Below are 27,041 nucleotides of genomic sequence, written 5' to 3'. Positions count from 1 at the left end.
CTAAATTCATGAAACAAAAAAATTGGTGGTTAGATATTTTAACTGGTTTTTATCCAACGTTAACACATTTTTAATAAATTGTCTTGAAAGACTTTTTCATAACACACACAACTAATGGTGGTGTTAGCCAGGCTTCCCTCTCATTGATTCCTAGTTTTATCTCAACTTCATATCCATTGTAAGAATTCAGGTTTTTATTTTTATTTCTTTTTTGAATTGAATGTATTTCAATGATAAAGCTCCTGTTTTTCACTTTTAGATTTTTTTTTTTTTTTTTTTTTTTGCCCTAATAACATTTCCTTTTTCTTGTTTAATGTGTTGTTCAGCAACAGTTTTTTTTTAAAGTAACTTGACTAAATTGAGTAGTTTGTTTTTTGAGTAGTAGATTTTATGTCTGTGTACCAGCTGGTAGTCAAACATAAAATTAGGAATAATGGTGGCACATTGTGTGAGGTCAAATCATAACGACACTGAAACACTGATCATCTTCATCTTAAATTGTCCCTGAATTTTCTAAACTTTTAAGTTTGAACTTCTTAAATTACTGTGAGGTAAAACAAAAAGGCAGAAGCATAATGTTTAGCTTTAAATGATGTGTAAATGTTTATTGTTACATGAAAACCATTCTGTACAATTTTTTGTTTTACAAAAAAAAAAAAATCATATCAGGTCAAATGTATTACCTTTAGTTGTGACCTTTAAAGTGAAAGGAAAGGTTATGCTACTCACACAGCTATGGCTTTTGTATTTATAGCAGGTGCTATTAAACAAATTACTTACAAACAAGTTAAAAAATCTTCGCTGAATAACAGAGTATACAAAGCGAACCCAATGGCGTGCTCAATGTGTACTGATAAACTGTTTGACAAGTGCAACCCTCGTGTCTTTTTGCCCATTTGTTTCTTTGGGAAGGAATGTATTAAAGACAAAGTCATAATGCCTTTTACAAAATGGACCTTAGCGTCATATCGCCTTTCAGACGGGGTTCAGCTCAGGTGCCGCCAGGATGGAGCACACTTGGATTCCTCTCCTGTGTTGTCCCGTTCAGATGAGTCTGACGTCCTCAGTAGTACGAGCTCAGGTGGGAGTGAGTGGGGTGTCTGGTCATGGCTGACCCAGGATAGATGGGGCTGTTTGGTGAGTTCCAGTATGTCGTCGGAGGGCCGAAAAAGTTTCCAGGGGAGACGGGCATAGGTGCTGGATGGCCACCCATGAAGTTCATTTTGGGCTGGTGACTGTGGTAGGGCTGGACATAAGACATCTCAGTCTGGTACTTAACGATCCCGCCCTCTGCGGCATGGTTCTGATGTGCCTGCGAGATTCCCTGGAAGTCAAATTTGTAGGCATAGCGCTTGCCATGCACCTTTGTCATGATGTTCTTGTCATAATAGTAGCGCAGAGCACGACTGAGCTTGTCGTAGTTCATGTTGGGCTTGCTCTTGCGTTCTCCCCAGCGCTTGGCCACCTCATCCGGGTCGGTCATCTTGAACTCGCCGTTGGTGCCTTCCCAGGTGATGATGCCGGCATTGTTGCTGTCAGACAGGAGCTCCAGCAGGAACTGCCACAGCTGGATCTGCCCCGAGCCTAGGAAGAAAATGAAGAATTAAAGCATTGAATAAATTTACAGTTACCAGGGACAGTTTGTCCATAAACCTCTTTGAAGTAAAACACTTAGAGGACATAATCTCTGTGTAAACCTCAAGCCAAAAGCAGAGCATTTTAAATGTCAAACTGTGATTCTTGGAGCTAATCAGGATCCTGGAAAAAGTTCTCAGTTTGGTTGTGGCTGCATTACATTTCTAACATTTACAGGACCAAACATTAACCAGGTCAGTTTTTTTTTCCCACCAAATGTGACCTTTTCACTGTGTGGCTTGGAGGAGGAGACAGACATTGGGGCAGAAACCTACCCACAGGCCTGTGAGCGCTGGGGTCAGGGAGCTTGTATGGACTTTGTTTGCCTGTTCGGTTCTTGGATGAGCTGAGGGCTTGGCCTTCTGTGAGGAAACAGCAGGGCAAACAGTCATTTTGGTGAGACGGAAGCCCGATTTTGTCTCAGCATAAGCATGATGCAATTCTGCTGACACAACAAGTGTTGCTTTATGTTTACGCCATTTTGGAAAGAGTGTGTGCGCCAGCCCTTCCTTGCTTTTCTCTCATGGTGCCAAAGCAGACAGTGTAAAGGCCTCATTTGTGTTGTTCATGTCTCTTATCTTTTGGCTTAGATTCTTACCTGGATTGGCCAGTCGGCTGCTAATGGGCCCCAATGTCTGATATGGATCTGTAAAGGAGAAAAAGGATATCTTTTAAGCACATGATTCATTTGTATGTAAAGGAAAGTTTGAAATGAAGGTGAAACAGTTGGTTTTGTCACAAACATGAACTACATGAACTACAAACATGTAGGTAGGTAAAAAAAAAAGGGGGGGATTAAGGCTGATTCCCAAGTGGTGACATCAACAGTAATATTGCATTAAACTGCTGTATAATCCTGTTCAACCCATAAGCTATACATGAAGATGGATCAAATTGTCTCCCTTTGTGCATTTATCATCTCTGGCTCTAATCTGCATTGATGGGAACACAACATCTGGGTGCATGCACTAAGAAAACATGTTTTAGAGTTGTGTTGTTTTATATGGTGGCTCTGAAACTGACAACTCACTGACAGAAGTTTCCTACTTGATGGCAAATTAGCTGGCAGATAATATGGATTGTGCCACTTTTATGGGCTGATGTCCATGATGTAGTCAGAAATAATAAACCAGCCTAATTATTTCTGAAACTGGGATCCACTGCAACAAGCAACATGATGATGAATGCCATTCCTTCATGCTGTTAGAGCTCACAGGCTTGAAGGAGCCCACAAAGCATTTAGGGTAAACAGGCTAGGAAAGGATTTAATCTGCTTATTTTTACTTGTATTAAAAAAGAGAAAAAAAACTTTAAGCACACTTCTTTTGGGTCATAGACGATGTCCCCACTGTGCAAACTTCTGACCTATGTTTAGCTTCACGTCTGATCAGATCTCACACTCCCTTCCCCACCCAAATAAACATGTACATCAGCTAGTAGCATGTGGTCATGCACACCTATTAATTTGGTCATCCACACCTCTTATTTAGAGCTGTTTGCACTACTTTGATCTCAGGACATTCAAGATGAGTCAGGCTAATGTGTCTGTGGTCACCACCCTAAAACATGAAGTAGACCATCTGATGCTGAAGATCACAAGTTATTCTACTTCCTAGGATACCCATCATGATTTTTAAAGTGTTGCTTTTCAGTGGAAGTTTCTATTTGTATCTCTTGCAGAAGGCGTGGCACCTGTCACCTGTTAAGCCAGAGAAAGGCCATTTCTAGTAGATGTAAGGATCTGCTTTTGAGGTGAGTCATGTTGCTCTAAATTTAACCAAACGGTGGTTAATGTCTAAATTTTACCAGTTGACAAAATCAACAAAAACATGCAGTCAGTGTTGAATCTGACAAGAAAAAAGCTCAAATCTTCTCATTGCTGGTCAGAACATGTAGATTTGTGTCCTTTCCTGCAGCACACTGTTTGAAACTTTTCATAGCTTCAGATTTTGAAAATATCTGCTGAAATTAAACAATTTTCTGGTAACTTTAGAAAATTTGAAGCTTTGCAGAGTTTAAACATGTAACAAATTCACAATAATATTTAATTTAAAAGGATTTTTTAATTGAACCCTTTCATAAATGGATTTTTACATTGTATATCACATTTAATAGTTTTTCTTCTACAGACAAAGTGATACTATTATTCTCATACATATTTTACTTATTTATTTTAATCTATTCTACAAAAAATGTTTTGTTTTTTTTTTCCCAGGGTGTACCTGCCTCTCACCTGTTAATGCTGGGATAGGCTCCAGCTTACCTGCGACCCTTAATGGACTAAGCGGTTCAGAGAATAAATTAATGTTTATTTTTACAATAGATATACTATAAAATTTCCTGTTTATCACTGAGCCAGCCTTGGTCATTTATTGTTTCTACTGGGTGGTGGTGTATTAAATGATTCACTGATGACCAATTTCCAAATATGCTCATGGACATACAACAGCTTGTAAATAGTTTCCCATTCCAGTGGACACTATGCATGAAAGGGTTTATTAATTATATAATTATTATTTATGATGATAACAAATATAGTAAAAAAAAAAATGGATAAAATGTTAGATGGTTTTATTTCCAGCTAGAATTTTTCTTTGTTTTTTCCAGCCAACCTCACTTGGCACTAAGTCCCTTCATCTTAAAGATTACGTGTACACATAATTTTAATTTTCCATCTTCTGTAGTCATTTTACATCTCGTCTTGAGTGTAAAGTTTATTACAGTAAAATAAATACCCATAGAAGAATGCCATCATTAGTACAATCTGAATCTTTAGAGTTACTACCAGCGTACCGTACTACCCCTCCAGTGTTACCAACACTATGAATTTGTAACCTGAGCGGAACATCAGTTCATATCTTTTGCACCAGTGTTCTTCATACCTTGCACAATTCTCGGTGCCGGCTCCGTAACTCTTGTGCTGTGCTGGTGCTCGATGGAAGAACCTGGAAAGGAAGAACCAGTTTACTGAGATTGTTTGATCTTCAGCTGTGACATAGTTGTGCAAACAGAGTTCATCTCTATGCAAAACTAGTTGGAGTTCATGCATGAAAAGCCTATCATGATTATCAGTTTCATATCTACGTTGGTGTTGCCGTCGTACCTTTAGGTACTGCAGCAGTCATGGTGTTTGCTGTCCAGCTGTTCCTGCGGCTGATCTCATCAAAACCGCTTTCTGCACAGAAGAAGAATCAGACCAGACGGTGATGACCACAATGAGTCTTTGAAGTGGACAATGACACAGGTCGGCCATTGTAGGAAGGAACCAACATGATAAGAGTTTGAAGGTCTGAAGATGACCCGCCGTTTCTTGGGTGAGCATTCTTTTGTTTGGGCCACCACTGTTGCCACAAGATTGCGAATTGTGTCCCAGGAGCAGGACCCATACCCCCCATTTCCTTTGTCGGTGCAGCTGTTTCCTGTCTGAAACTGGCTGTTGAGTTTTGGACTCATCACAGTTTTTGTCAACAGAGGTTCATGTTGTGCTCAGGAAGCTTTTAGACTTTAGAAACTATGTAACGTGATCCTGAAACTGTAATACGTTATCTCTTTTACATTAATAAATCATTCAAGCAGCTCCTCACTTTGCTTTAGTGACCTTGAACTGAGTGTCTGACTCGGAGGAAACGGTGGCAGTTAAACGTGTTTTTCTTTAATAGTTTTCTTTATGTGCGTTTTAATGAGTCTCAACTGATCACATAAAGATATACAAAGTGCGGAAAATGTTAGAATAACTACTAATGCTGCAGAAAATGGATCCTGTGGTTGTTTCAGATTATTTGCAGATTTTGTTTTTCTTGTACACATCAGCTGTTTTTTTTTTTTTTTTACTTTTCTCCAATCTCTAGATTTTGTTTTTGTGGGTGAAATTTGGATGATTTTTATCTCTTTAAACTTTGAAGCATTTTAAAATGCCTTCATGTGAAACATTACTGGATAGGTTTTCTGTGTGTGTGTGTGTGTGTGTGTGTGTGTGTGTGTGTGTGTGTGTGTGTGTGTGTGTGTGTGTGTGTGTGTGTGTGTGTGTGTGTGTGTGTGTGTGTGTGATTGCAGTTACAACTGTGTGGAACTGCACTCTAATAAAAATTAGGTTTAGGGGGTGAAGGTGATTGTCTAAATGTTTTATATATATATATATATATATATATATATATATATATATATATATATATATATATATATATATATATTTACACTGCTGACATATTTTGACAAAGTTTAATCTGATTCCGACGTGGAGAACAATCTGTTTTTTGTTTTTCTTTAACAAAACAGACTGGACCACATTCTGGAGCTTTAAAGTTTTCACATGTGAGAGAAAACTGAAAAATAAATTTGTATTTGTAGACATTGAAGCAGGATATGGTGTAAACCTTCATGCTATTTAGAGTCTCAAACCCAATATTTTCACAACTTCTAGTACTGTCTGACTTTATCACATCAAACCTTTTTAATATCCAAATAACGAGACGAAAAGCAGCTCAGTCTCACAAGAAAACTAGTAGTTTTTACATTTGTGTACATTTCCAACAGTGTCACAGTTGAGGGTTAAGAATTGTGGGATGGCAGCGTATCTGTAGGCTGCTGTGACCACAGGCACAGGTGAAGCAACCAGAAGTATAAAACACAAGAACACTGAAGGAACTCGGCTGCTTTCGTAACATGGAGACAAAGTGAGCAAAGAAAACATTTTGCTGAGAAGTTCTGAAGCTCATTAAAATGTTCAAATTTTTGGTGTTTACAAGAAGCTGATGACACAGTCTTACCTGCTTTCACCTGTAGTCTGGGCTGTGGAGGTGGTGGTGGTGTGTTGTTGGTGGGAGTTGTGGAGTAGGAGAATGTGGGGCTACCTGAAACAAATGGGGAAGAAAAGGTTAAAGAATAAGACCTTAAGTTGATCCAGGTAAATGAGATGCTACTAAAATCTCAAGGGACCTGCAGTCTGAACATTTCATGGGAAATTTTTCCTTTTGTCTTGATGATTTAATTAATTATTGGCATCGTAGCATAATTTCCTAAGTCTGGCTAAACTGTGATATTTGTCTAACTACTCTCCTAATATTACTCCTCTAATCTTATATGGCTTAAGCCTTATGCTCTGAAGCTAACAATATATTAAACTCATATAATCTAAGTTCAAATGTTATGTTATTGTGCTGTAGAGACTAAAGCTGTGTATTGTGATATTGTGATATTTTATATACAGAGAGATCCCATAATCACAATAATACTGGTAGACACCTCCAAACACTGGCACATAATTGCAGAGATGATGTGACGCAACCTTTAAAAACCAACTAGAAGATGACAGCAGTGATTTCCAGACGCCAAACTGCTGTGTCTTCATTCAAAGACACAATGATGCAGCAAAGACTCATAATCACAATGACATGCATGTTTTATGTCAAACAGGAAGCATGATTGAGCAAAGGAGCAGTAGTTTCAAAACCAGAAATTTGGTTCACAACAGTGTTTAGCTTCATATGACGACATGGTCTTTGAAATTAAAAACAAAACAAAACACTGATGTCCTCCGACTTTCACACTGAGATGGTCTCATTTTATTATCTCACATTAATGTTGATAATTCAGTCATTTAGTTCGGGTAGAAAGAAAAGAAATTGTTCTCAGGAAATGTTTTAGAGCTGTCGTAGTGTAATTTTACTTCTGTCAAAAAGAAATAAAGAAGCAACTAAAACTGAAGTCTGCATAATTAAAGAGACTGAAGGTCGTAGCTTTTTCTCAGAACAATGAGAGCCAGCAGCCAAACAATGTTGTGAGCTGCAGAGGGGCATCTCAGAAGTGCTGATTCTTACTCTGCCGGAGGTAATTGAGGTGCGAGAGCAGGATGTCTGCGTTGTAGGCCGACGTGAGCCGCATCATGTCGTCTTTGGTCATCTTGCACAGGGCCTTGCCGTCCATCGCTTGGAAGAGCATGACGTCTACCTCCTCCAGGACGTACTCCTTGATGGCCCAGTCCAGCCACTGCCGCACATGGTCCTGGGTCCAGACCTCGGGATCTGGCATCAGAGAGCAAAGAGAGGCAGATGTGCTTAGTGCAGACTACCACACTTTTTTGGATTTGCATGTTTTTCTGACTTGCACAAACACTTTGTTGCCGCTCTGCTTTTCATGCTTTTTAAAGAGAAGTCACAGGAAGTTGAAGTTTTATTCTAATTACTGCGGTTGAGCTGATCAGCAGCAGAATCGATTTCCTGTGCAAACATTTCAAGAAACTGAAACATTCAGAGTTTAACAATAAAAACACTTTCAGATGAGTTATTCCACATTATGTTTGAAGATGGTGGGGGAAAGGGGGAACTGGAAACCTCCAGAATATGAAGACCGAGAAACCTTTATTGATTCTTTTTTGTCCCTCGTGTGGCATTTAAACTTTGTTAAACTTTAAAGTTTCTTTTAGGAATGTTGACTAATTTGATGCTTGATGTTTGACTTTCTTGGATGAAGCAATGACATGGCAACGGTTGATGGTGGATCGGAGGAGCGTCATACAGGGACACTGAGCTGCAGCTGATTTGCTTGAGTGACTTGAAAGTGCTGAATAAAACCTGAATTCGATGTGCATTTTTTCTGATCTAGATTGTGAAGTAGGTGGTCGGATGGGTGGAACCACATCATAAAAATGGAAAAGTTGGTCACAGGTAAAAAATGTGTCATTGTGTTTGACACATGCAGCTGTATGCAAAATATTACAAGGTCTCAATTTTAGATTTTTATCTAAAGTCTAAAAGAATAATTTTTAGTTCAACTCTGACACTGTATCATCTATGTTATGTCTAACTGCATGATTTAAAATTACTCCAAATACTAACTTAACCTGCTAATTTAAAACAGAAGTATTAATTTTTTCATGGTATAGCAACTTCCAGCTGTTGGTTATGAAGCTTTCTTGTTAGTAGCCAGCTATGATTGTAATACGTTTCCAGGAAAGCCTTGTTATCTACACATGCAGAGTGGGGGTGCATGCTGCTGCATGTGGCTTTGTGAGGTCAGGTATTGTGTTATTCAGTTTAATAAGAAGGTTCCTGTTGCAAAGAAACAGCTTTTGCAAAATATCAAGATTTACACATTTTTATCCAAGTTAAGTTTGCATGCCTCACACATGTTAACATACTGCAGCTAAACTCACTGTGGGACGAAAATACATCAAACCTCTGCTCAACTTCCTGCACAGAGTTAAAACTGACTCTAAAATTTTGCTGGTTTTCTTGAAGACCTTGAATGCTCCAAAACAGACCAGATTTATTGACCTGGCTTGCACCCTCCTACCCTCTGATATCCACAGAGCCTGCTGTGTATTCACAGGTCATCCTGTGTAAAGGGGAAAGTCAGCTTTTTCTGATACTGTAAAGGAGGGATGTCTAAAAGACCACTGAACTGCAGGTTTTAAATGTTTCCTTGTTCCAATGCCCCAAATTCAAATAAAATTGATCTCTTCAACAGTTTGTCAAGTTTTGCACAATCTTGTTAAATAAACACTCCTGAACTTTTTTCCCAGTGAGGCATCCCCTAACAACAGCTAACTCAGCATCCATCTACATCCTGTCTCTTCCCTGAGATCTCTCCAGTCAGTAAAAGTCAGTCCAATGTTGACTATTGTCTTATTACTTGCTCTGTCCCTTTATTTCTTCTCCCCTTGTCCTCTGAAAATGTCTTGCGTCTCTTCGACAAATCATCTACAGTGAGTTTAAAACAGCCAGTGAGTTGATTTCCGGTTGCTAGCGTGTGACATGGTGTGCAAAGCTAAACTCAGCTGTAATGTGATCCTCCAGGCTGGAACTCAAAGTTGTAAAGTATGATTTTTCAGCCTTGGGACACTGCAGGGCAACAACGGCTAAGGAACTGTGCACAATGAATGTCAGTGTGCCAACAAAATGAGCCAGGCACACATTTCTTAAGGTCGGAAAGTTACATAGTGCTATGATCCATTCATTTCAATCAGGTGTGATGGTGCAGGTTAAAAATCTGAAACCTGCATAGAGGACTGAAATTATACGTCCCTGCTGTAGACTGTCCTTATGAAAGAATTAGTCCTCTAGGCTAGGAAAATCTGTTTGACCCTATTCCAATTTCTTCTGGTGAAGAAACTGAAGTGGCCATCTATGTAGACCCCAACATCCCCTGTTAACAGAGTGGGAGACGCCCGTCTTGAGCCACATAGGGACCTATTTTTACTGCTTTGGGAAGCAATTCTTAGCAAATATAGCATCAAAACTTGGTTTGAGTTCATATAAGCAGCATTATGGAGGTCTTTCAGGTATCTCCACCCAAGAGGATACCCTATGGCAGACCCAGAACACGGTGGAGGGTTTATAGATCCCTTCTGGTCAGGGAATGCCTTGGGATGTTCCAAGAAGAGCTGCAGAGTGATGATGAGGAATGTCTGGGTTTACTTCCTGAACCTGAAACTGGATGGACGTTATAAATAAAATAATTGCCTGTAATGGTGGTAATCAATGATTTTCAGTCAACCTAAGCATCTAAATGTGACTGTTCTGAAGTTAAAGCTGTTTATGTTTCGCTTCTTCACTTTGTGGGTCTTATCAACCACAAACCAGACAAAACTTTGAATCTACAGCCGAAAACAAGTTGTTGACCTGATTATGGACATGAAGCTGCGGCACATCAATTTAGCATAAAACACACGCCGCATTTCCAGTGTGAAGCTGACCTAAATCTGTCCTTACCCATTATTCACTCCTAAAACGTTCTTCTTTAATCCTTTAGTAAAAGTTAGCATCTTATTATTGTAGTTTAACTTCTGACCTGACTAACCTTGTAACAGTACACCACTTTATTAGCATAAAGCAGACACACACTCAGTTACTGATGGGTTTTTCACCACATTAGATGTATTTTTGAGACTTTACACCCTTAAATTGGAAAAAGACAGGGCATTAGGGAAAATGCTAACAGTGTTAACCCAAGTTACTTCATGTTGTGTTCCTTTGATTTGATTTCAGCCCAATCTTTCATTTAAAATCTGCAACAAAGCCAACAAAAAGCAACTTAGAATTAAAAAAAACATATTTCAAAAGGAGGATTCCTAACAGAAAAGCTCAGAGATTTCACAGCAACATATGCTGCCTTCAAAACCACATCTTTTCCAGGTAGTTGTCAACGTAACAATGAAGAAGCACATTCTGCTACATTACAGCAGCGTGGCTGAGGAAGAGGAGGGTACTGCCTGCAGCCCTGACCTGTCCCCAGTAGAGGATGTTAGAGGATGTTTAGAAACAACCACAGCCCCAAACTTCAAGGTGTATTTGCAAGAAATAAAAGAGGGAAAATGACACCACAAACTCTTCTTCAGTTTTAATTGCTGTTAGAAGGAATGGCATCACTACGAGTGGTAAAAGTTTTAGTCTCCCAGCTTATTTGGAAAAATAGACATACAGTATACCAACAGAAATACCTGAAGCTGATGAGAGAACATATAATATTTCAGGTTTGTTTTATTGTAAGAATATAAAAAGTAATTTGGTAATAACAGCATCTGTATAAGAGTTAAATTGTGTAAAGTCTTCAGTCATGTTCTCTGATTACGTTCCACTAATGTTGTAATGAATTACAGTAAATAACCGTTAAATACTGGCAGTAACACTGTCGGTACTATGCAGTCAAATTCTTTTACGGTAAGTTTTTAATCATTAAGTTGGAGCTGATCCACAGAAACGCATTAACTCTGATTCAGGGGGCTGGTTTCCAGGAGCGAACAATGAGTGTGTGTGATGTTAACTTCAGCTTCAGCCCTGGACGGTGGTCACCACACCCTCAGCGCCCAATTGTTCTTGTTCAACACATGTTGCTCTGATGCAGCATCCGGGTATTATACAGCAGAATAAACCCACTGGTGACTGACTGATTAATCTGGTTGGAATTTACGTGAATTGTAACTCGTCGATGAGACGATAACCTGCGTCAGTGTGTAAGCTGTGAAGTGGAGACGACAGGAGGATGTGCTATGTTTAGAGGCTACGTTAGATACTAGAAGTGAAGTAGTAAAATCCAACTCTTGTATCAGTGATTTTCCGCTGCAGAGAAACGGGAAATCAACTTTACTTTGTGCTTCCAGTCAGGAAGATGATGCCTGAACTTAAGCTATTTTTAACTAATTTTAACAAGTTGTACTCGGGTATTTTTAACAATACAGCTTATTTTATACACCTTTATTAAATTCATATAAAAAGATGGTTTTACCAGATAAATGTTAATTTCTTTCCAGGGAATCTATTCATCTCTGGATTTATACACATTGGCATGGATTTATAACAGCTTGATGGGAAAATTTAGTCAAATATAAAAGGACTTAACTGTGAAGTTCCCACTTCTTTTAGGGTGGTCTTGGTATTAGATTTGCTGGCAATATCAAAAACATATTCATTTCAGTTCAGCTTTATTTGTATAGCACCACTTCACAACAATGTCATCTCAGGACAGACAAATCAGTTCAAACCGGTTCATAATAAATAACAGCCTAGTTGAGGAAAACCAACAGATTGTATAGAAGCTTATCTTCCATCCAATCCCCCATCCTGATCATGTAAGGGGTGACAGTGGGAAGGAAAAACTCCCTTTTAACAGGAAGGAAAAACCACGGGCAGAACCCGGCTCAGGGAAGGAGGCCACCTGCCTGGACCGGTTGGGGAGGAGAGGACAGCATCCTTATCCCGGGTTTTTCTTTCTTTTAGCTTAATTAACTGATCAGAACCAGAAACATCAGGATCATTTCAGAAATGGTTTATTTTTATTTGTCTTTTCTCCTTCTGAGTGAAAAGAGAAGTAGGAAGGTTAAAAATGAGAATGTCCACGCCTGCTAACCATACATCTGTTCCTCTTTGTTCTTTCTAACATCACAGTTCTGACTACTAAATTTACACTTTAGATTTCACACTTTTTTCATCAGGGCTCGTTTTAAACCCTGATGTCATGCTGAAGCAGGCAACCAGAGAGCTTGTTTTGTTTTGGCGTGGTGGCCACGGCAGCATGCTGGATGTAGAACGAAGTGTTATGGCATGTAGAAAACGCATGTCGTCTTCTGATTCAGGAACAGATGATACACAAGCCCAGTGTGCACCAGCTGCTAGGAAAGCGTCCCCTGGTCAGGACGGTCTGGTGTCAGGATTCAGCTTACCTGCTGGAACGATGACCCTCTTCTCCTCCGTGGTGTTGCTGGGTGGGGTGGCGGTCTGGGGGCTAACCCGAGGCTCCGCGTACGAGGCCTGGTATGGCATCGAGGCCCCGTCGTTGCTCATGTGTCTGGAGCGTTTGGTGACGCTGCAGTCTACTGGGGACTCCCGGCTGGAACAAAGAGGGTTTGGTCAAAGTGCTTTTGAGAAATAATTTGACCCTTTTAGATGTTTTCTAAACATTTCATTATTCAGTTTTAGGCGACTGGAAGGAGTTGCCATTTAAAGTTAAGACTTTACTGTAGGCTCTGTTTTCTGACAGATTCAGTTTTACCTGCAAAGTTAGTTTTGCAGTGTTTTCTTTAAGCAGGAGATAAATTGAAGATTTTTAGTGGAAAACAGTTGCAAAAGTACATGAAAGTAGTTTTTGTGAAGAACTGCAAGTTTAACTTCATGCTGCACTAAATTAAAATAGTTTGCACCACAACAAATACTGTTACACCATGCATAGAAAAGGAAACATGTTCACCTTGCAGGGTTAAAATACAATCTGAGTAAATGTGTAGAAAATACAACTTGCCATTTCTTTTTTCTTTTTCTTTAAATATTTCTAAATTTAAAAAGCAACTCCAGTTAGTTACCATTTTAAATGAGGTCTGAATCGTTTTAGCAATAAACTTGAGAAACTTAAAAAATGTGGTAAATTTATTTCATCCAACAGACACATGGACATGGCATTATGAATTTATATCTAAGCAAAAACATTATGTACAGCCAGTAGTTCAGGATTTATCAAAACGATAATCAAAGGGAGAAAGCTGAGTGGCATGCTCTGCCGTTCCTTCTTTTTCTTTTTTCATGAGCAACTTGCACAAAATATTTTATGTCCAAGAAACAAAGTCCTATTTATTATTATATTATCAACTGCTGTTATTACATTTTCTAAATAAAGCTAAATAATATTCAGCTAACACTACAATACATACATTTTTTACTTTAGTACGTTTAAAATGGCCAAAGTCATTACATTTTTGGCAGGTATTACATGAACATTTGCTACAAATGTGCATTGGAAAGTCTAAAAGAATCAAAATAGTCATTGTGATGTAAAAATGTGGTTTAATTCTAAATGCATTAGTGTGCATGTAGCAGGTGCACATGAGCTGAATGTTTTCTAGTTTGTGCAGGCATGTGTACCTATTTAAGACCTCTGCTCAAAGGTCGCCTGTCAGGTCCTAGAACAATATGTAATTATTATTTCTGTAAAGACAAACTGATGAAGTGAAGCAGGACAAACTTAGAGAATCTAATGGATTCTAGTTTTCCTTTAAAGACGAGGTTTCCAAAATGGCTATTTTGGCACAGTTTGGCCATCTCCTCTCAGCGTCCTCCATTTGGGGGACCTCAGGTTTTCCAAGGTTAGAAAAGAACTAAACCATCAGGATAATACGTGGGGATTTAAAAAGATTAAATGAGCAAAACACAACAATGGACAATAAGTAAACAGTTTTGGGAAAAACCCAGAGTGTCGACACAGACCATGGAAGTTACATCGTCCAGGAATCCTTCTACCCCCCTCTTTGTTTCTCTCTTTGTCCTTGTCTCTGGTCATGACTCACCTGGTCCCATTGACGTGTTCGCCTCTCTTCCCATGGTTTTGGGCCACTGACCCCACCCACTCCGGCTCTGTGGGCTCGGGACTCTGTTTGGAGGTCTGGCTGAACCCGCCAGGTGACGTCATCTCTGTCTTCATGTGCATGGCCGGGGCTGCGGTGTAGGACGGCTCGAAAATGGGCTGATCCTCACTCACCACAGACAAGGCTTCCTGTCCAACAAAGAGACAGCCGTCACTGGGGGCCATTAATGAGCTGCAACCCTGGAAAGTCCTGCACATGAGCAGCTAGGAATGACAAGTCTGCAAAATCAAACTTTTTATTCAAGATCTGAAATCAAACCTGGCAGCATAATTCCTCAGAAACAGATTTCCATTTTTTTCTAAAAGTCTGAGTGAAGAAGAAAAATGGACAAAATGTCGGGACATATTTTTGTCTCTACCGAAGATGGAAAATAGGATTTTTTGTTTTCTTTTGTTTTCTTTAAATTATTAAACTTTTTTTTTCTTTTAATAAATATTGTCATAGAAAATTGTGCATTTGTTTGGGTCTGTTTACATCTGTGGATGAATAAAAGTGTGCAGTTACAGTAACAGGAAGATGAATGTGGGGTTCAGTCTAAATAGATTACAGTGTGTATGGAAATACAGGACCAGTTCAGGAATGTGGCTCTGTTTATGTTTTTAATGCTTTTAGACAACAATAGAGCTCTGCGGTGGAGAGGAAAAATACGTTGGGGGAGACTAAACTAAAAAAGTAAATAAATAAATAACCAGACAGTTATTATGAGACCTGCATTTAAAAACATGTTGCTTCTACTGACGACGAAAATGAGGACCAGCAAAGCGGCAAACAATGTAGATTTAAAGCCCGCTTTGAGACTGGTCCAAAACAAAGCAGCAGCAGCAACATCTGGATTTTAGGTGTTTAACTATCAAACAGCCCTGCAGACATGAGCATTTATCAGCTCTGACCCTGATGGGCTCTGATGGGAAAACGAGACCTGTGAGGGAACTGGAAGCTCAGTCTCAGTCTCACTGTGTGGGGCCGATGGATAAAGTTGGGCTTTTGGGCTTGTCTGGTTGGAGGTTTGTGGGTTTGGTTCTCAACCTCTCACAACATTCAGTAAAAGATCTTATTTTTTGTGATGGGAAAGAATTTGTTCCTGCAAGTTTACTCATGTTTAAATATAAAGATGCACTGTAAACCTGTTGTTCCTTTCCACTGCCCTATCCATGCTCAGGATGGGGGACTTTGTTGAAGATTCAATGTAATCCACCGGTTTTCCTTAGCTAAGCTTTTTTAATTAATTGTATGCTTGTATGAATGCAGTTATCATAAACTGGACAAATGTGGATTTCTTTTATTTGGATCTCAATTAATTGACTCATATATTTGTTGTGAGTAAAGCTGAGCTGTATTAAATTAAAACTTCTTGTTTCTAACAATCATAAATAAATATGTTAAAATTATGTGTTCATGTGGACAAAGTTTTATTGACCAAAGCACTTTTTGTTCCCCTAGAAAAAAAAATTAAATCTAATCATTGAAAAAAGGGAAAACAAAGAAGAAGATTGTCTGCAGTGTGTTGGTTTATCCTGTTTATGCGGACACCAAAAATCCGATCATTACCTGATTTCTGGAGTTTTCAGATAATTCAAATGATCATGTAAACAGGATAATCTGATTTCCTTCATTAGATAACTACCATGATCCAGTTATGAGAAATCAGATTAACACCGCTTCTCTAAATACTTTATCTGTGTATTTTTTCCATCTACACATGTGCAAACACGGCGTTGCTTCTGTGTTTGTGCTGTCTTCCATTAAAAAGTCACCGCAGGGGCAAAGACGACGGCGTGCAGCAGCGGGACTTCGAAGTATAAACATATTTGGTTCATTTTGCTGCTTATTAGCTCCCACAGTCTTTTTAATTGAGAATTAAGGTTAATGCATTTTATCCATCTGTAGTAGATACAGATACAGTGGGCTGCCACATATCGGGAGCAGTTGGGGGGTTAAGGGCCTTGTTCACCTCTGTTGGCACCTCTGTTGGCAACTTCAACCCGGGTCCTCCAGACCCAGGCCCAACTCTGTAACCACTAGGTACCACTCCCATCAGCAGCCACCACCGTGGGAACCACTGAGACTGGATGTTTTGAAAATGGCACGTTTTTACTGTGAACTCATTCCCAAAGAAATCCAATAAAAGACTGGAAAACGTAGACACGGGTGTTATAAAAACCGTATGTCAGAAGTGCATGTAGATGAGTCAGATCGGGTTATTACAGTAATCTGATTACTCCCTCATATCTGATTTTGATATGTAAACGGCTTCAATCTTAAAACATTAACCACATACATATTTTACTTTACCAGACATAGATATATAAACCTAGATCTCAACAAAGACCACAGGGCTCTGGATTTGTTTTCTTTGTTACATATTTGTGCCAGATTATCACAACAGTACAAACAGGTTTATACGGCTCAGTCACAATTCCTCGTCTAGGTCCCGTTCCTCCACCCTCTGTAGGGAAAAAGATGATTCTTTCATTTGGGGAACATTTTGATGGCTAGTTGTTCATTATCTTCTCTAACATGTGGGATTAGGGTTAAAATGAGGAAGAGGGATTGGGCCATGTCCTAGAAACTTCTATGTTCCACATAAAACTGATGTTTAAATCAGTTGATTAAATCTCTGATATTATCGGCATGTACTTCAATCTGATTTAGTTTCCATTACTCTCATTTTAGATTAGACTGTTTGTCTTCTAGCATTTTAGCATAAATAATTATCCTTTCCTAAACCTCACCAATCTGTTTGAAAAACTAAACCTAAGCAGTGAACGGAAATAAAACCTGAAGGCGGTGGTTGGGTGTTAAATCTGGGAACTGATCTGACCCCAGGACAGACTTTTGTCTGTTTTTGAAGAAACTGTCACATGTTGGGTCAGAAATGCTGATATGGGGCATATCTGAGCATGTTTGAAGTTTAATGAAGATTTTTGTCATGTGAAGTCGGATTTATAACCGTTTTTATAAACTCTTTTATGAATTTTGGTTATTCATCAGTAAAATTGTTTGCAGCAATAAACGCAGAAGAAAACAGGAATTATAAGGAACATATTTCTCTTCCACTCCGTGACATAAAATAAACTTGGAGCTGTGTACATTTTCATAGCATATGAGCTGAATCATGAATAAATGTATGACTGCAAGATGGATATGACCCTTTGTTTTTATTCAAATTAATTAATTAAAGGTACCTTTATCTCAGTTTCACTTCTTTCTAGATTTAAACTGTAAATCGTTTTTAACTTTCTAAAAATAATTGTTTGTAAATGCTTTGAACTCAACATGAATCCTTTGAGTGATTCAAACCTTAATGCATGCTGAAGGCAAACGAGAGTCGCAGGATATGAAACCACTATGAAAAACACTGAGGAGCGAAGTGAAAAATCAACCGCTCACAAATGGTGTGAAGGCAGCCAGGAGGCTGTGTAATCACAAACAACATCAGTAACCTTAACCACACTTTTATGCTGTCGTTAGGCTCGGGGTTGCAGTTGGGAGGGTTGTCAGCTGAAGGTGGAGTCTAATTGAGATTTAACTCCAGCTTCCTGTGTTCTGCACTGATGCCCAAAAACACCCTAAGATGGCACAATCATCCCACGCACTGAGGAGGGCCAACATGGACCTGTTGTACTGTCTGCTGGTTAAATGAAGTGTGTGCATGTGCAAAGCGCCCACCGCGGTCCAAGCGGGTGCAATGCATGTTTGTTTAGAGGAGCTGAGCATTGTCTTTGGGCCTCGTACGTCAGTACTGTGCTTTTTCAGTGGCCTACAGGAAACCAGGCCGCCATGTGCACAGGAACCTTTTGGCACAGGCCAAGGGAGAGGAAATGGTGGGGGAGTGGGGGGGTACACTGTTCAAATGTGGGTCACTTTAATGCTGGAAAACAACCCTATAGAGCTGCATTGAGGGGGTCTGGTTTACTGGACAGAGTGCAGACTTGATTGAAGTGCCGCCATCACATTGTTCTTTCTTTGTGTTGTTTTTTTAGCTTAGTGGCTGCTCGTGCATTGTGAACCACATCTTAATGCATGGCACACAGTTTGGCATTTCCTCAACGCTGCAGACGAGCTGACAGTCAACACTGCGTGGGATTTTAGCAGCCTGCTGCTGCATCAAGCGTTTGCTGAAGTGTAAGAGGTTCATTTTTAGAAACGTGCACAACTAAATGGTTTTGTTTGTTTGTTTGTTTTAAAAAGCTAAATTTCCGTCTAACCTGCTTCACACTTCATTTAAATACACAGATGATGGCGTCTAAAACCCTCATTGCTGCTCGTATTACTGAGCAAACTTGTGCAATCGTGTCTTGAAATGTGTAAAGATTAATAAAACTGAGTTTGCCAAATTCTAATGAGATTCAAAGTGAATATTTGGTCTGAGCAGCTTTTTCCTTCATCAGTCTGAACCCTCTAGAAGCTTCCTGTCATGTCTTTAAGTGGTCTTCAGGAATAGGTCTCAAAACGTCTTAAAGGACTTTCCAAAGCTTTTCTTTGGATGTTTCTGCCTTTTATTTCATTATCTTTTCTCTGCAGCTGATTCCACACTGCTTTAATAACGTTGAGGTCCGGGTTCTGGGGAGGATCCATCCCTCCATCAGACCTGTTGAGGACCGGGTTCTGGGGAGGATCCATCCCTCCATCAGACCTGTTGAGGAAAGGGTTCTGGGGAGGATCCATCCCTCCATCAGACCTGTTGAGGTCTGGGTTCTGGGGAGGATCCATCCCTCCATCAGACCTGTTGAGGTCCGGGTTCTGGGGAGGATCCATCCCTCCATCAGACCTGTTGAGGTCTGGGTTCAGGGGAGGATCCATCCCTCCATCAGACCTGTTGAGGTCCAGGTTCTGGGGAGGATCCATCAGACCTGTTGAGGTCCGGGTTCTGGGGAGGATCCATCACACCTGTTGAGGACCAGGTTCTGGGGAGGATCCATCCCTCCATCAGACCTGTTGAGGTCCGGGTTCTGGGGAGGATCCATCCCTCCATCACACCTGTTGAGGTCCGGGTTCTGGGGAGGATCCACCACACCTGTTGAGGTCCGGGTTCTGGGGAGGATCCATCCCTCCATCAGACCTGTTGAGGTCCGGGTTCTGGGGAGGATCCATCCCTCCATCAGACCTGTTGAGGTCCGGGTTCTGGGGAGGATCCATCAGACCTGTTGAGGTCCGGGTTCTGGGGAGGACCCATCCCTCCATCAGACCTGTTGAGGTCCGGGTTCTGGGGAGGATCCATCACACCTGTTGAGGACCGGGTTCTGGGGAGGATCCATCCCTCCATCAGACCTGTTGAGGTCCGGGTTCTGGGGAGGATCCATCAGACCTGTTGAGGTCCGGGTTCTGGGGAGGATCCACCAGACCTGTTGAGGTCCGGGTTCTGGGGAGGATCCATCCCTCCATCAGACCTGTTGAGGTCCGGGTTCTGGGGAGGATCCATCCCTCCATCAGACCTGTTGAGGTCCGGGTTCTGGGGAGGATCCATCAGACCTGTTGAGGTCCGGGTTCTGGGGAGGATCCACCAGACCTGTTGAGGTCCGGGTTCTGGGGAGGATCCATCCCTCCATCAGACCTGTTGAGGTCCGGGTTCTGGGGAGGATCCATCCCTCCATCACACCTGTTGAGGTCCGGGTTCTGGGGAGGATCCACCACACCTGTTGAGGTCCGGGTTCTGGGGAGGATCCATCCCTCCATCAGACCTGTTGAGGTCCGGGTTCTGGGGAGGATCCATCCCTCCATCAGACCTGTTGAGGTCCGGGTTCTGGGGAGGATCCATCAGACCTGTTGAGGTCCGGGTTCTGGGGAGGACCCATCCCTCCATCAGACCTGTTGAGGTCCGGGTTCTGGGGAGGATCCATCACACCTGTTGAGGACCGGGTTCTGGGGAGGATCCATCCCTCCATCAGACCTGTTGAGGTCCGGGTTCTGGGGAGGATCCATCAGACCTGTTGAGGTCCGGGTTCTGGGGAGGATCCACCAGACCTGTTGAGGTCCGGGTTCTGGGGAGGATCCATCCCTCCATCAGACCTGTTGAGGTCCGGGTTCTGGGGAGGATCCATCCCTCCATCAGACCTGTTGAGGTCCGGGTTCTGGGGAGGATCCATCCCACCATCAGACCTGTTTCCACTGATCTTCAGTCCACTTCTTGTGTCATGTGACCTACCTCAGCCTTTTCTTCCTGATGGATCAAATGAAGGTCCAAATGCACCTTTCAGGTCCTGGTTCAGGTCTTTTCTGAATTTCAGATCCTGTTCATCGGCTGTAAATAGTTGTTTAGTCCTTACTCTTCTTCTTTTGTCCTCCATGGGTCTAGTTTCTGCCTCCATGCTGTGTTAAGCCACGTTTCCAGCTCTTTGAAAATCAGCTGCTAAAATCCTGTTTTCTGTCAAACTGTCTGATCTGTTTGGTTTTTTTTTCTTTTTTGTTTGTTTGTTTGTTTGTTTGTTTGTTTGGTTGGTTGGTTGGTTGGTTGGTTGGTTGGTTGGTTGGTTGGGTTTGTCTCTTTGTGACAGGCTGCTGGAAACAAAGAGCCTAAACAAGCAGTTAAAAACAACTTCTTTGCTATACTAGTGTTTAACTCTGCTTCATCCCTTCATAGGGGCCTTTTTTATGCATAAATGGTAAAATTTGTCAAGTAGAAAGACTAGATTGAAAATATGCAAAAACAAAAAGCAGAAAATAAGACCTTCAGAAAGCTGGAGAACTATTGATCACAACCAGAGAAGAAAAATCTAAGGAAATCTGGACTTTTGCACAATATTGTTTACTAAAACTTTTTAACTTTAAAATTCTGGAATTCTGTGCAAATATCTGAACCAGTTAAAAGCAAATCAGGGCTGATGGAACGAAGCCACGAACATCTTTCCATCAACACTTTTTTATGCCACTAAAGAAATCCATAGAAGCTTAAGTAGCCCTGAGCTGTAACTGATTTATTTTACCTCATAACCTGAGATTTTCTGCTAGTTGTCAGCTTTGTGTGAAACAACTTATCAACCCTCATGCAGCCAGAAACCCACACTTTGCAATCCTCTGCACAGTGATGTTTAAAATCACGGGAGTTTCCCTGCAACACGTTTAACTTTAAGCTAAACATGAAGTCAAGCTGTGTTAAACGTTTGAGAGGTTAAAGCATTTTTTATGGTTAGTTACTGACTTCACCCTGATGTTATCAGCACTGATTAAAGAAACCATTCCTCGTATAAAAGCAGAAAAGCCTTTTTTATGTGAAATGTGTTGCACTGAATGCTTTCTTCCTCAGCTGATTTCACCGTTTAACTTGTGTTGTCACACTGCAGAGCTCCTAACTCTGTGCAGAAGTGAAACAGAGGCCTGAAGGCGGGATAACAGGCTGCTGACAGCATATTCTTACTAAAACGTGTTCCAGTAAGCCCTTGATAAAGTGTTTTTTTCTCATATTTTTTGGCTCCCAGCACTGATACGATCTGACTTGCAGTTGCTCCTTTTTTTTCTTTTTACTGTTTAGGACAATAAATTGAGTGACAAGCTCATGAACACACTCTCCCGCTCTGTCTTTATCTTCTTGCTCGCTCTCCGTCTTTGTGTCGTCTCTGCACACTGATACAAATATACCAAAATGTGGCCTGACCGCTGATGCCACAACTGACTTCCTGTTCAGTGTGTTTCAGCCTGTTGCTCAGTGACACAAAACAGCTTTTAAAAACATGACCTTCTTGAAAGCCAGCACTGCCCCAGTGTCCCCTCGCCCTCGCCGTGATGGCGGACACTTTTATTTCACCTGCTGCAAGAGTATAAACACCAAGTCCTGCATGGAAACTTTTGACATGGTTCTCTGTCAGCAGCTTTGCGGGTTGCATCATGCAGTCTTGCCCAAGCCGGCAGCTCAGAGCGGGATGTCAGGCTGTTTACATCACAGATGTTCAGCCTTGTTGACTAGCAGTTTAACCACATCTAACCAGGTTTGCTTTGGACTTGGAATCATTTAAGGCTTTAACTCACTTTAACCAAAAGTCTTTTTTTTTGTCTTTTTTTTATCTTTTTTACCAGAAAGGATATTACAACACGTCCCCGAATCAGATAATAAGTAGTCACACGATGCCTGCCTAAAATGATAAAAAATAAATTATTTCTCCAGAATCATAAAAACACACATTTCACAGCAAATTTGTGGTCAGATAAATGTTTGAATTGATAGTTTTAATAAACAAAACAAGACTTATGACCTAAAACATAATTACTACATGTTATCTGTCTTTATTTTGCTTTTTGAACAACGTCTGCAGCCATTTATTTTCACTTCTCTTTGTTTTCCATTTTGTTGATCTACTAAATATTTGATCTTTATTTTGTAAAACTAGAAAAATGGGCACTAAAAGCCACATGATGCAACACAGGACACAAAAAGGAGCACTCAGCTTTGGGGTTTTTGTAATGTTTCCCTTTTTTATTTAGGAAATTGATTGAACTGTATTTAAATTTTAGGAATGGTGACGAAAACAAGAATATTTATCTTCTTTCTTCTCATATTTCCATATACTTCTATGCCAGTTTTTGCTCTTTTATTCTAAATTATTGGATATTTTCATGGATTTCTGTGTCTGAAATAAAGCCAAGGTATAAAAACTATTTTTGGTGAAACAGAGTAAATACAACTGAAATTATTGCATTTCTTAAAGGTCAGAAACAAACTTCCCAAAACGGGAAAGGAGTGGGATGAAACTGAACCACAGTTAGGCTCACCATCAGTTTTCTCAGTTGTTTGGCAGAAAATCATCACGTCTTCACTTCACCTATAAAATCTGCTTTTTAAATGATGATTCTGTTGATTTCAGTAAAATAAAGTAAATTATAGTGTTTTGGGTTGTTTACATGTTCGACTTTAAGTATTTTTACTTATGGTTCTTAAATGAGGATTTTTAACGAGTAACTTTTTTGATTATTTGTGGGTTTCCTGGTGCGCTCACCAATCTGTATTTCTAGAAACTGAAAGTGTTTTTCTCTGAGCCCCTGTTTAAATTCAGTTTTCGTTTTTTTGTTTTTTTTTTAGTAGGTTGTTCGTTTTGTATTTTTTCTAGCTCAATAGACGTTCTGGTCTCAGCTCCTGATTGAGGATATTAAACTGGATCGAGACTCTCACGCAGACACGCTCAGCTGCAGCCTCCAGGCCTCGGGTGGAGTTGTGCAAAGCATTTTTAAAAAGGCGAAGCGCGCGTGCTCGCCGTCTTTGAGCCAAGAAAAGAGAAGTAAAAGTTAAGTTGAGCTGATTTTGCAAAGGCCCTAGCAGCTGCGTTTTCTGCTGCATAAACAACGGTGCGGTTTTCACAGCTCGGAGCCCGGCAACAGCAGGGCCCCTCCAGGCCGCGCGCTGCAGCAGAGCCGGGGCCTCCAGCTTGAGAGAGCGCGCGCAGCGTGGACGTGAAACAATGCAAGTCCCCGACCATCTGTCCACAGCGTTTCTCTCTGGCGAGGCTTTGTTGGCGTTTCACATTTTTTCAGTCGGGTCCAGAGAGCGGAAATGTGCGCGGAAAGTCTGAGGTTTGAGACAGGAAGCCTGCTGAGTTCAGATAACGACACCTGACAAGTGCTCCCGTTTGCAGCAATAAATTATTCTTAAAATAACCTCAAACGCAATCTGCAGCGCAAACTCCAATGAACAAGCATCTGGATAAATAATAACTCACATCCACATCAGCACGTAACCTAAATGTGATAAAAGGGGTTAAATGTTTAATCCATGTTTCATGCACGGGCCCTTAAATGAGCCTATTCTCTCTTTTTCATAAAAAAAAAAAAACGAAAACAACTTTACTCAGGTCACAGAATGGATCAAAACACATTCTTTAAAAGGTTAAACAAATCAAAGTGTATTAATCCGCAGCATTTTACAAAATTTTACAAAAATCTGACTTTAATACAAGAATTCAGCTTTTCAAAAGGCCCATCAGGTAACTGGTACAAGTTCCAGCCCGAAATTAGGTAACTAGCAACTCATAAAATAAATACATTAATAAATAATCTTGAAGAAAATGAAAGTCAGAAACCAGCGTTGCATATAATTCTATGATTTGTTTTAAAACATTTGTTAAAAATAAATATGTATAAAAAAAATCTTGGATTGTTGTGCAGTTTGATTTTAGTGCTAAATACATTTAATTTCTCCGTTTTCTGCGCAGGTGAAACATCTGCGTTGTTCTGGTTTTGTAGCTGAAGAACAGGTGGAACAGTATGAAATGTCAAATACCAGTCATCTGCTGGAAATTCGATCCTCCTGCTCCAGTTTGATCCATGACGCCTTGAGGGACACCTGCAAAGTCCTGCATCCTTCTCATTAACTCATTCTCCGCTACAGAAATCAAAACTGTTTATCAGCCCCGATGAATGTTGAGTAATTTCACCCTCCAAGTTTTAATAGTGGCTCCGTGGTTGCCCGCGACGAGCTCGATTAAACGCAGCAATTAGAAGAAAAAAAACCGAAACGTTTGGAAATTCCTCTTTTACGCGTGTAGCGAGGCCACCAATAAGTGTTTTTATCTGAGTGTAAAGATGTAGTGGTTAGTTGTGTTATTATAGAGCCGACATACAACCACGAACGGGAAGGAAGAGGAAATTTTGTACAAGAAGGAAAGAGTGGGGAGCTCGCATCACCGCCTCGACTCTCTCACTGAGCAGACACAGAGGCTGGTGTGGGTGGCCGCCTGTCATCTCCACAGCCGCGTAAAAAGCATACCAAACTCCTACCTTTATCGAACAGTCCATTGCAGCAGCCTCGCGCTCTTTGTCATTTAGTCGATTTGTAAAAGTGGCTGTTAATTTAGGCCTCTAAGCTCTTCAATTCATGCAGACGCGCATTGGCTCGATGGCGCAAACCATTGCAGTTACAATTTTTGCTCACAGACCATAACCGGATGACAAGTTTTTTTTCTTACCCCCCTCCTCGCTCTCGCACTCTCTCTCTCTCTCTCACTCTCTCTCTCTCTCTCGCCCTGTAAATTGGGAAGTGAAGTCACTTCGAAGCCATTTCTCATGAAACCAACACCTCCTGCACGCCAACAAAACGCTACTTTTCATTCACAGCAGGTCACAACCAAACACTTCGCTGTTTTGTTGTTTTACATTTAATTTGATTTGTTGTGGTGGTTTTAGTAGAAGTGCTCTCTGAATAACAATGTAAATCTTGTGAGACATTTTGGAGACATTACGCACACTGTGTGGGAGTGAGGTGGACATCAGACTGCTCACGTGTTCATTTTTAGATGATTTGGAGCAGCCAAAGGTTAAAATGTTGTATACTCAGACAATTACTCAGTATTTACAGGTTGTATCATTCATATAAATCTTGTTTCTCAAGCTTCAGTGATGTTTTCCATCCCGTTTGCTTTTTTTTATTACATCTTCTCTTTAGTTTTTTTCTTACAAAATCATAATTCCCACATTTTATCTAATTTTAAGTCAGGGGAAATGCTTCTCACTAACAAACTTCATTTTATTTATTAAATATAAACTATTTTCAGGTAAATACAAAATAAAAGAGAAGTTTCTGGAATATCAGTAACTTGGTTCTGGAAGATTATTCAACCAGCAGATTAGCTTGGTAACAGGTGAGGGTGTCAGGCCTGGGTATAAAAGCAGCATCCACCAAGGGTTTAGTCCTTCCCATCAGGATGGGTCTTGGCTCAGCACTGTGGTCCAAACTCCATCAGAGAATCATCAATAAGTTCAACAAAAAATTCTCAATGACAGATTGTGAAGAACTTTGAGAGTCTGGAGAAATCTCAGGGTGGAGAAGCCAAGAATGGAAACCACTGATGGATGACTGGTACCTTCAAGCCCTCTGGCAGAACTGCAAACATAATAATAAAAAAACTCAGGACTCAAGAAGATTTTTGGAAGACACTCTTTATTTAACACAGTCCACATCTGCATCCAGACATGGAACCAGAAACTGGATCACACAGGGAGGAAGACATGCACTATATAGAGCATCGGGGATTTCTGTGGTTCCAGCTTTCAGGTGGAATCCTCAAAAAAATATAAAAAGTTAGCCTCTTACGATGCAGACGTACCGGTCCCGGTACATGACTACTAATCAACAACATTGCAGCCATGTGTGCAAGCCCCTCCGTCATGAATGCCCACAATATACACATCAAATGAAAGCTCAAAGTCTCGTCTTTCCGATTATATAAACCATTTTGACACGCAGCAACCACAGCACAAACACTAAAGCCTTTTTACAGAAAAGCAGAAAGTTTAAATGTTGACTTTCCTTACCTCTGAGGGCTCTCTATAGGTCAAACATCAATATTTCCCATCAAGATTGGTCTTATTCTGTCCGTACAGGTTAGGCGAGGACAAAAAAATATTTTTTTCTGTGTTCTAAAGTGTATAACTTTTTATTAGTACTACTTACAGTGATTCTGATTGCTGTGGGTGAAACTACAGAGTGTTACCTTTACAAAGAACCCAAGCCTGTACTTATAATTCAGAGGGTTCAATAACAGCAGTAATTCTAATTTGGAGGTCATATTACAGGCCTTTTTGCCAAAATGACCCCGCTTGATAAGGAATTAAACAAGAACATAAAATGTCAGTGTGT

The 27,041-nt window shown here is 40.5% G+C and overlaps 1 protein-coding gene across 3 annotated transcripts; it reads right to left on the bottom strand.

Moving 5' to 3' along the window:
* Positions 1-252: 252 nt before the first annotated feature.
* Positions 253-25,337, bottom strand: fli1rs (Fli-1 proto-oncogene, ETS transcription factor-related sequence). Of its 3 annotated transcripts, none has more exons than XM_041987932.1 (10): positions 25,184-25,337; positions 14,405-14,610; positions 12,791-12,957; positions 7,452-7,655; positions 6,402-6,485; positions 4,739-4,810; positions 4,518-4,580; positions 2,234-2,281; positions 1,911-1,997; positions 253-1,584 (listed from the first exon to the last, which is right to left on the bottom strand). In XM_041987932.1, the coding sequence occupies exons 1-10, from the start codon at positions 25,199-25,201 to the stop codon at positions 1,064-1,066; spliced, it is 1,470 nt and encodes a 489-aa protein (XP_041843866.1). In that variant the 5' UTR covers positions 25,202-25,337; the 3' UTR covers positions 253-1,063. The 3 variants fall into 3 exon arrangements, with proteins under 3 accessions (XP_041843866.1, XP_041843867.1, XP_041843868.1); XM_041987933.1 differs by lacking the exon at positions 25,184-25,337 and adding an exon at positions 24,687-25,154; XM_041987934.1 differs by lacking the exon at positions 1,911-1,997.
* Between the last annotated feature and the right edge of the window lie 1,704 nt (positions 25,338-27,041).

Source organism: Melanotaenia boesemani, chromosome 6 (genome assembly GCF_017639745.1).
Source record: "Melanotaenia boesemani isolate fMelBoe1 chromosome 6, fMelBoe1.pri, whole genome shotgun sequence".
In the NCBI taxonomy this organism is placed as follows: Eukaryota; Metazoa; Chordata; class Actinopteri; order Atheriniformes; family Melanotaeniidae; genus Melanotaenia; species Melanotaenia boesemani.
This window is presented reverse-complemented; position numbering and strand designations above follow the sequence as displayed.

Excerpts from the sequence above, each read along its gene's own strand:
- fli1rs (XM_041987932.1), bottom strand. Across the intron at positions 7,656-12,790 it reads GAGGGTCATCGTTCCAGCAG|ATCCCGAGGTCTGGACCCAG; the intron begins GTAAGCTGAATC and ends CTCTGATGCCAG. Across the intron at positions 4,811-6,401 it reads CAGACTACAGGTGAAAGCAG|AAAGCGGTTTTGATGAGATC; the intron begins GTAAGACTGTGT and ends TCTTCTGTGCAG.